The following is a 10,696-nucleotide window of genomic DNA, read 5'->3' on the forward strand; positions in this document are numbered from 1 at the left end:
TTGGGAATATTTGTGGTGCTATCTCCTCCAGTGAGTTGATTAACTGTCCACTACCTTTCAGTTCTGAATGTAGCGGAGTGCAAAACTTAGATCTGAACCATTGGTTTTGAGATGGCTTAGTTCTAACGATCATTTTCTGCTTATGCTGTTTTGCATGTAAGTAGTCCTGCTAGGTAACTTTGCCAGCTTGACACCTCATTTTAGGTATGCCTGGTACTGCTCCTGGAATGGCCTCCTGCACTCTCCATTGAACCAGGGTTGATCCTTTGGCTTGATCATAATGGTTCAGTGGGGCATGTGCTGGGACGTGAGGATGCAGATATGATAGTTTTAGGAATATTGCTTTTGGATCACCAAGGTCAAAATCAAAGAGCAATAAAGCAACGTGGGCTTCCTCAGCTAAAGAGCTAGAGACATAATGTCTGCTTTCTGTAATGGCAGTCCAGAGAAGTGTATTTTGTTTTGGGAGTTGAAGTTAAATTAGTTTAAAAGCAGTTGCTAGAAGGGTAACTAATTTAAAAAGCATAACCCAGAGCACTGACTTGGAGATGAGGAGAGGTTAAGAAGGTTCTCTGATTTTAATTTACCTGGATATTGGCTGGAAGAGATTATTTGCAGTTTGGACCTTGTGGTTTGCAGCTCACTGAGAGATGTTCATTAAAATAGATAATTGTTAGACAGACCTACGTTATAAACAGTATGCATTTTATAAAAGACGAATTGCCACTTCAACTGCTGAAAAGGGAGATTGGGCTTAATCTCCATCTAAAGCCTGCAGATTGCTTAGCTTAAGGTCAGTGGGGGAATTTGCGTTCAGCCTCTGTTTCTTATTGCACAAGAAAGTGACCAGATTAGATTGAAAGTACTAGAAAAGTAGCCAGAACAAGGCACTGATCATCCGCAGGCAAGAAAGTAAACGAAAACCTTTCTTCCTGAGACTAAATAGAGCTGTGAAAAAGAGCGGTGTGCAATGCTTGTGGGTGGTTCTTGAAGGAGATAACTAAAATGTTTATTAGAGAATTCTTGGAATTAAGAAGTAAATCTGAAGAGATAACAGAATTTCAAGGGAATGGCCACTGACTATGTTTATCGCATGGTGCATTAAAAAAAGTTTTTTTTTTGAAAAGTTAAATCTTTTGGCATTATTCTATTTGTTATTCTGATTCCCTAAATGCCCACAGCTCTTAGCCTTGTCATAATATGAAAGGTGTTATTCGTAAAAATAATTACTAAACCTTTAACAATTATGCACTAAATTTTAGCATATTAGAATACAGTAAAATGTCTTATGTGTATTTTTATTTTTACAATTTTATTATTTGTGCAAAATACAAATTCCATATTTTTGCAAAAATGAAATTTTAGAAGATGTTCCAGATGTGTTTAGTTTAGGGAACAACGAGGAATGAAGGGGATCCTGCGGCCAGCTGGTTTCTGCTGATAGTAAATGTAACTGACGAGAAATGTCAAGAGGGGTGGTTTTGTAGGGTAGAAAGTGTAAGGTGTTCATGCTTGGAAACAGCAGCTGGGATAATAAGTAAACGATTGGTTTCCAAAGTCCCTGGAAGTGTTTGGAACGTCCATGATAGAATCAGCAGCCCATTTGGTCTATCAGGTCTACCCAACCGTCCGAAGAGCAGCCCACCCAGACTCAACTCCCATCCTATCCGTGTAACCCTGCATTTCCCATGGCTAATCTACCTAGCTTGCAAATCCCTGGACACTACGGGCAATTTAGCATGGCATGCCTTTTGGACTGTGGGAGGAAATCCATGCAGATATGGGCATAATGTGCAAACTCCACACAGTCACTCGAGAGTGGAATCGAACCGAGATCTCTGGCGCTGAGAGGCAGCAGTGCTAACCACTGAGCCACCGTGCTGCCCCAAGATTTGTAAAGTTTATTATTTAAACTGTTGACATTGTTTAATGGAATTGCATTCCTGAAAAGTATGTTAAACAACATGAAGCAAATTATATTTTCCCATTATAACCATATCAAATTTATAATTCTGTTCAGGAGGACCTTTCTTATCAGAAACTGAAGGTTTCAAACAGTAACCCCTGTAGGTTGAAATAATTTACTAAAATCCTACATCTGTAAATGAAATAACTTTAAAATAAATGTTAGCTTCTGAACTAAAAAGAGTATACTCATTCTGCTAACCTCCAGCTTATCATGCTCATTAGTTCTTTGGCTTTGTTCCCTTTCCTGCTCTGAAAGTTCTCACCAACCCATCTGCCCGCCAACCTCCATTATGAACAGTCATAAGCAGGAAGAGCAATTTTATGCTTTACACGTTAGGCACAAGGTATAGAGGAGATGCAAGAGGAAGGGTCAGCAGCTAGCAAAACAGCCAAGGAGTGGGAGGAGTCTCTCTTAATTAGCACCAGTTGGACCTTGCAACCCAGCTACGATGAAAGCCACTGAAGTGAAACTCTTGGTGTTTAATGCAAATTGGGCTCTGTTAACCAATTGATATTAAAGCAGAGTGGCTTAAAATTGGAACTTGCCATGTTTAATTCCAAGATAGAATGAACTGGAAATTTAAGGGAAAGCTAATTAACATTTCCACCTGGTTAAGGCTGATGTAATTCACAAATATGTGCTGTCTGCAGTGATCTGACAGGAGAGAAAACAAGTCTCATGCTCATCACACAAGAATGCAAGTAGCAGCTCATGCTTGGAATAAAAAAAAGTTGAATTTCAGTGAGCCTGAAAACCTATCTTTAGCCAGAGGGGAAGAATCTCCAATTTTTCCCTCAATGTGAAAGTCAGTCCAGGCAGTAGAGCTGAGACTGTGGTGGGCGGGTGGGTGCAAGCCCTAAGGAGCGAAGAAACACTGTCTCTTAAATAACGCATTCTTCTTCCAGAACAAGAGTCAAATATAACTAGAAAGGCAGGTGGTGGAGACAAGGAGATCTTTTCTGTAGTTCATTGTATAAATTGGCTAATGAAATGATATTTAGTTCATGGTGCTTTGATTTGTGTTATTTGAAACCTCTTAACTCGATCTTGTCATGTAGTTCCTTCAAGCTGGCTATTGGAAATACATACTTGTTTCTGTGGGGATTGTAACAACAATTGATGTCCTTTAGCTGTTGAAACATCTCTTCCCTTTTTATCTCAAAGGTTAATCCAAACTAGAATTGAATTGCCTTCAGGATGGTGATGTGAGCAGGTAGAATCATTATTCATATTGGTTTCAAAAGATTAGCTCTCTGTTTAAATCAGTTCTTAGAGTAAATCTAATATATTTTTATGACAAACAGGAATGTATCCTCAATAATATGCTTTCTCCAGTATCCCTTGCTATTATTACCCGTGCCCAATATTAAAACAATGCTTGTAAGACTGCAAGTACCCTAGATCATTTTTATCGGACTACTCACTTTGTAAAATTCTGACTGACATGCTGCTTCCACACTCTAGTTGAAAACTGGTCAGTTATTCAATTCCATTTCTGGTATGCAATAATTCATGTCACCCTCAAGGCAAATTTAGGTAGAGCTAGTAAACCAGACTGGACTTTTTTCAAATGCGATGATCTTGGTCACTGAGCAATCATCTAAGCCATAAATATTTACTTTTAATCCCACTGTGAAAAGGACTATGTGCTAATGCACTCGAGTGTACAATTCTAAATTGTAGCATTTTAATCAAATGTCTTTTGTATTTTTATTTTGATCGAAGAATGAGAAATTGTTATTGTCGTTGTACAAATTCTTAAGTGCTATAACAGTCAATTATGAATGTACAATGTAGCAATGGCATCAAATTAGCTGTACTGAGTGGTAAAATTTATTCACCTTTTTCACAGGCTCAATATAATGTAACTACAACTACAATGCTGAATGCAGATGACGTTTTGAATGAAATAATTCTGGTTCTGCCAACAAAACGTGTTGATTTTGTGCAAAAAGGGTAAGTTTTTTATATAATATTAGTCAGCTTCCAGTAATGGTATATGATGTTGAGGCCACGTGCAGTCTTCAGTTCAAACATGTGGAATGGGAAAAGTGGTGGAAGAGAATGAGATTGGAGTAGATGGATGATAGGTTTGGAAAATCTCAGCAGGAGGTAGATCAAACTGCCAAAAAGTACCATTGGAGTGCTATTGGCAAGTGAAGTAACTTGAAATTGTCAAGTGTCACAGATGAAAGAAGTTGGCAGGTGTACAAGTACATTTTTAGCAACTGATTGTTTGTAGCTGCATTTTATAGGATGATCTCATTTGCTAGAAATGTGGGCTGGATATCATATGTCCTATGGGTGCAGTTTCAGCAATGGTGATTGTCCTTCAATTTTCCACACAGTTAACAATGTGAGTAAATAATTAAGGCCCAACTGAGCTTTGTTAAAAGCTCTGACACACTCGTATTAAACAAAAAGAGCCAAAACTGCAGATGCTGAAAATCAGAAATTGCTGGAAATTCTCAACAGGTCTGCAGCATCTGTGGAGAGAAAGCAGACTTAATGTTTTGGGCCCAGTGACCCTCCTTCAGAATTGGTAGGTAGCTAGGAAAAGGTTAGAATGTATGCTAGAGAAGGGATGGGGGAAAAGAGTAAACAATAGGCAGAGGTGAAGCCCAGACAGAGAGAAACAGTTGGGCAGACAAAGGAATAGGTCAAGGTTAGCCTGGGAGGATTAATAGCTGCTAATGGAGACTGTTCATGGCTGTTAACATTATCTTCATATTCTAAAACAGTTGGTGCAGACAGTGTGCACGCAATGCATGTGAGATCACGGGGTTGTGGGTGCTTATCTGACAGTGCAGCTGCATTGAAACAGCTTGGCTAAGGCGCAGCTTGGTTTGGAGCATAAGATCTTAACATTATATTTGGAATGTTGCTGTGTTCAGTGCCCCAATCTTTTCCTGATATTGTATGGAGTGAATCAAATTGGCTGTAGATCAGCTCCTGTCGTGTTTTTTCTCTGCTGTGGTAACAAAGTCATATGTTTTGTATTCTCTAAAGGCTCTAGGAATAAAATACCAAGTGTGCTTGGTCTGCCCTTGAGTCTGGGGCACAGATGACACAGTCTGTGTAAGCACATCAGTATTTTTGTAGACATCTCAGTGGGATGTCAAGGTGAATTGTCCACACGATACTTCCAAAGATGATTGCAAATCCTTTGGTCTTGCCTTTCACTCGTGTTTACAGTTCAGCCATAATTGAGAGTAGTAGAGCTTTGATCTGACCTCTCAGATATGCAATGGTTTAGCTCAATATGTATGTATTCCTTGTACAAGCCAAGCAGTATCTAATTCTGTTCAGGGTTCACCATGTCGATCATCTTTTTCTACCCTATTCCCTGTATAACTTGTGGACACGTGATGTTTGTGATGGAAGTTTATTATGTGCAGTGACTATTTGGGAACTTGGATTCTAAAGGAGAGTTAAATAGGGATTTGATTTTCTCTGCTGTGAAGTTCTGATTCTTTGAATAAGTGCCGAAGACATTTAGAATTGAGCTACAGACAGCCTTTCCAAGAAAGTATTTAACTTTATTTAAATGATTGCAATAATCATCTGTCTGGACACCTTGCTGGTGTTTATTCAATGGAACTTTTGTGACCTACATAAAAGGTAGATGGCCAAGAATATGTGCAAGTCAAATTCAGAAGAAAGGCTACATTCCAGCAGAAGGGTAGTTTTTAGTTTATGTCTTCAAGTTCAAGAATATATTAACATTGACTAGCAGCAAAATGGCACGACAAACTATTCTTGATATCGGTACATTCAGAGAATGAAGGTGATCAGTTTAACTGGGACAAGGTAACCATAGTGGCCCAAGCAAACATAGACACACACAGGAATTCCTTGAGGCATGGTTCTCCACCCATAATGCAATCAATAAACATTTTTGAATTGGACCCCATGTACAAGTCTATACAGCTCAAAACTGGAAGTGATACCACTCGCCGTAACGGACCAGACAGTATATATTTCAAGCGGAGTAGAATAACGGTGCTTCATCCTAGGCCTCGTTGATGTCACCTAGCATGGTGACAAAACGCCTGAATGAAAACCAGCCAGCTCAGCGAGCAACAACCTCAATTCTCCAACTCGTGGGCTCCAGTGCGAACGTTTCCAACGCAGGATCAGTCAGATACTTGAGAGAGATCCTGCTTTTGTTACCTGGATGGTTTTCCAGGAAATGTTAGACAGATCAAAATTATGCCTACCCTCTTGGTAACTACTGACTGCATCTCCTTCCCCTACCACCAGATTCACTGGCCTTTCTAACTTTCCCTACTCCTTCTCTCCCTTCAGCCCGCCACTCCAACACGTACCCCAATCAGTTGCTCCACCCTGTTACCTTTCTCGTCATTCACCAGTACTCTGAAAAGTTATTTAAACATCTCTCAGCTTTTCGGTGTGTCAGTGAATGAAGACTTGCCAAACCAGTACCATATATTAGGAATATTCTGAAGAAGGGTCATTGGACTCCACAGTTATCTCTACTTTCTCTCTCTACAGATGCTGTCTAGCCTGCTGAGTTTTTCCAACACTCTGTTTCTGTCCCATAAAATATGGACATGGCTTGTTTGTCCCAATGATGCTGCACATGACGAACGGCACTGATGGAAGGCCACTCTGTTTCTGAAGAGGCTATGTTTGGAAATCCTGGTCAGAAACGCTGAGCAATGTCTTTGGGTATATTTAAAAAAAGTAGAATCAAAGTGGTAATCTAACTGCCTCCATCTGAAAATTCTCCCCGATTCCCTCTTCCATCATTCAGTTTGTTTTCTTTCCTCTAGATGGTGCTGTTGCATTAATAGCTTGCTGTCCCAAAATTAAACTGGTTTGATTTACAAAGTACTTCCACAAAGTACCTGGGGCCAATGTCTGTTACTTCCTTTGATATCTACCGATGCACATTTTAAGGCAAGCTCTCAATGTTGCAAATGTTTTTGACAGCATACTGAGCTGAAACAGTCTGGTAGATCATTAGCATGCCTGGTTGGGAGAACAGATCCCCATGTAAATTGCATTGCACTTTCCCTCTTGATAGTGGTTTTTTTTAAAGCACTGGTTCCGTACACATTATGTATGGTTGGCTCTCCTTTAAGAGCCTCTCCAGAATGTCTGTCAGCATCGTGACTACATGGAGCCTACAACACAGCCTGACTGATCTTGGCGGGCGCTTATTCCACAGAAGTCTCATCCAGCCTCTCTCTATAATCTAACAACATAGCCACTTGTTTTTTTAAAAATTCGCTTGAGTGCTTATCCAGCTTTCCCTTAAATGCATCTGTGCTATTTACTTCTTGTTTGCAATAACATTTCATATTCTTACTAATCTTTGAGTAAGTAGACTTCTCCTGAATTCCTCCTTGTATTTATATGATCTATTATTTTGATTTCCAATTTAGATCTCCCTGTCAGATGGAAGCATTTCCTCTACATCTGGTCTCTCCTAATCCTCTGACAAGCATGCCACCCCCCACACACTGTCTTCTCTATTTTCGAGTAGAGAACCCCAGCTTGGTGAGCCGTTCCTTTTCTGTAATATGGAAACCAGAGCTGTACACAATATGCCAAAAGTAGCCTAGAAAGTTTCTATACAAGTTTAAATAGCTTCTGCTTTGGTTCTTTCTCTCAAGAAGTTACTTCCATATTTGATTTGCTTTTAATGTCCTTATTAACGTGCATAATTACTTCGTGATTTGTGTATTTCTAACCCCAAATCTCTCTTCTCATCTAGCCCATTACCCGAGAAGTGAGTGGGTTTCTTATTCCGCTGTCCAAAATGCACAATAGCTGTTGTAGTTATTTTCTATAATCAACCCATTCAGAGACATTCATACAAACCTTCAGAGCAGATGAGACTTGACCCTGGGTCTCCTGGCTCAGAGTACGGGACACTACCACTGCACCATAAAAGCCAGTTGCACATTGAAATTAATTTGCCAATTGCACACCATTCTGCCAATTTACTCACATTTCCTATAGAACACACAAACAACATGTTTCTCTGGTATACTCATTGCCAGTGTTTTATACAAAATTGAGTCTCCAGTCTCAAAATGTGACTGTTTCTGCAGAAACAGTCAGGTTTCCCACGAGGACAACGTCTCCCTCTCCCCAGCCACCACCACCATGTCCCACGCCATCCCCTCCTGCCATCCAGTAAATATCACTTTGTGCTACATAAACCTAAGTTAATTCTGTTTAACCTATGTTTTCCCTCTCAATTATCAAATTAAGGCCACTTGCCTGGAGCTTCCACTTGTCTGAACAGTTTTCATTCAGCACAATTCAACCAAAAAGCACTGAAACATTTCTAGAAGTTGTTGAATTTTGACCACAGTTTGCATTTAACCAAACTCTACTTTCTGCAATTTTTTGCACTAGTTTTAAATACGCACACTGGAAATGGACAACACTAACAGAATTGGCCACCAGCCCAGAGTGAATTGAACACCACTGACCGTTCTACTCATTACATTCATTGCACACCTTAGGTTTTTAAAATTAAACTTGTTCTTTTGGATATAAGAGCATTAAAAATGCAAGTTTCAGAAGCTTTTAAATGTGATCATTGTTTTAATTTATTAGGAAAATGCTGAATATACCTTGGGGGTATTTAGAAAATAGGCTCATTTTGTTCAAAGGTTACCACAAAGTGGTGTGCAAACAAAGCAAAAATGTTGCAAGAAAAAACTTTCATGCAGCGAGTAGTCAGGGTCAGAAATGTACTGCCTGGAAATGTGGAGGCAGGTTCAATTGAGGGCATTCAAGAGGTCATTGGATGATCATTTGGATAGACACGTTTTGCAGGGCTAGGGAGGAAGAGGCAGGAGATTGGCATTGGCTGATAGAATTGATGTAGGCACCTTGGGCTGAATGGCCTACTGTACTGTAACAATTCTGATTCTGTGAAAATGGTTATTTAAAATATTATAGTTTAAAGCATAGGCCAGTTGTGCTGCTTGGTAGATTTTGCATTTGATATACAAAACTGAGTGGAAACTCCATGTTGGTGAATTGTAAGAGGGCAACACTTTTCAAAAAGGGTATAGATAGTTATTGCCGGAATTGCCTTTTGTGCATAAAGCAGAACCGCTAGCCCCTAACCTAGACAAGGTTTTGAGTTTTCCACATGTGTAAAATATGATTAATGTGGATTTAAGCAACAATGTACCCAATTGCCTTTTTTTAAAAACAGTAGTTTAATGGAAAGCAATTATTAGACAGTAACATCACTTATTTGTGTGCGCCAATGATACTTTTAGTGTACCATGTGGTAAGATTGCTGTCTTTAAAATAAAATCATCCTTCCATCAGCTTTTATTAAATTTCACACACTAATTGCATAAAAATCTTAATATGTTTACTGCAGTCGAGGAAAGATTGATATTCACACAATGGGTAATCTCTCTTTATTGTGTGCAAAACCCAGTCTCCTTGATTTAGCAACAGCGAGTATGGTGTTTTTATGTTGCATATTCATAGTGTATAATCTTTGTTTTCCAACAGCTATACCTTAAAATGTCAGACTAGATCAGACTTTGGAAAGGTCACTATGCAGTTTGAACTGGAGATATGTCAGCTCAGCAAACCTGAGGTGATTGGAATTAGAAGACAGCGACTAAAGGGTGATGCCTGGGTTTACAAGCGTTTGGTTGAAGATATTTTATCCAGTTCCAATGTTTAATCAATGCTTACATTAGAAATTTGAACTTGTGCAAATGTAGCTTTTAACATCTCATGGTTTTGAAAGGACTGCTTTGTTATGATGGCTTTACTCCAAGGTATTCCCCATTTTAGATAATCTGTTTTACTTTTACCCACAAAAATGTGTTTAATCTAATTGGAGCCAACTGTTTCAAGATGTGTTGGCTACATGTGGATGTGCAAGATGACGTTTTAGGTTTGTGTACATATAAAAGGAGATCCCTTTTAGTGATTCTCTTAAAGAACCAACAGCTAATTAAATCTTTAAAATGCTTTTGGAAACTGTCAACTGAGATGCTGCTCTAAAAGTACTAACTGTGGAGAATGAAGGAGGATTAGGCTATATTCGGAGATATGTTTGTATTCCTAGCTCCCTGGACCTGAATATTATTATATAATAAGTGTTAGCTTCCTGACTGGAATTAGTCACAAGTAAGTTTTAAGAACTCATTTATGCACCAAAATATAATGAAGGATAAAAAGGGAGTATTTGTATGGAGAATTGTTCAGGATCACCAATGAACTTTAGAGCAGTGTTCTTTTAAACTGTGAAGTGCCTTGGCTATGTTAAGCTACAACCTCACTGTCTGAAAATTGAGCATAATTAGCTTTTCATAATAAAGAAAACTCATGAATAAATGTATAAGAGAGCTGTAATAGTTATGTTTACATTCAGTTCTCCATTTTTAGTCAGTATACTTTTCATCATGCAGCTTGTTTATGCAATTTGTATATAGTACATTCATTGCATCCATATGAAGTGGCTGTGCTGTTATTCCTGAATAAACTTGTAATTTTTTTGTTTTAATGTACAATTTTCATTTTAAATCTTAATTAAAAATTTAACAATTAACTTTCAAATGTGACTATCTTCTTTTTGGAGAATCCAGTATTCACAGTGCACTGCATTCGAGGATTGCTTAATATATCATTTGCATAATTCTCTTCCTGTCTGTGATTTAAAGAGGATTTATTGGGATCGTTAAAAGAGTCACAGCTGCGGTTACCACA

The 10,696-nt window shown here is 38.7% G+C and overlaps 1 protein-coding gene across 9 annotated transcripts in view; it reads left to right on the top strand.

Moving 5' to 3' along the window:
• The window catches only part of melk (maternal embryonic leucine zipper kinase), a 63,749-nt gene extending 53,290 nt beyond the window's left edge, over positions 1-10,459 (top strand). For 7 of the 9 annotated variants that reach the window (XM_059645022.1, XM_048526238.2, XM_048526216.2 and 4 more), the window contains 2 exons: positions 3,822-3,925; positions 9,488-10,459. In XM_059645022.1, coding sequence (XP_059501005.1) covers positions 3,822-3,925; positions 9,488-9,665 — 282 coding nt within the window. In that variant the 3' untranslated portion in view covers positions 9,666-10,459. Of the gene's footprint in view, positions 1-3,133; positions 3,184-3,821; positions 3,926-7,380; positions 7,496-9,487 lie in introns of those variants that run through there. The other 2 variants (XM_048526234.2, XM_059645023.1) reach the window with 2 other exon arrangements.
• Positions 10,460-10,696: the final 237 nt, after the last annotated feature.

This window comes from Stegostoma tigrinum, chromosome 3, assembly GCF_030684315.1.
Source record: "Stegostoma tigrinum isolate sSteTig4 chromosome 3, sSteTig4.hap1, whole genome shotgun sequence".
NCBI classification, from domain to species: Eukaryota; Metazoa; Chordata; class Chondrichthyes; order Orectolobiformes; family Stegostomatidae; genus Stegostoma; species Stegostoma tigrinum.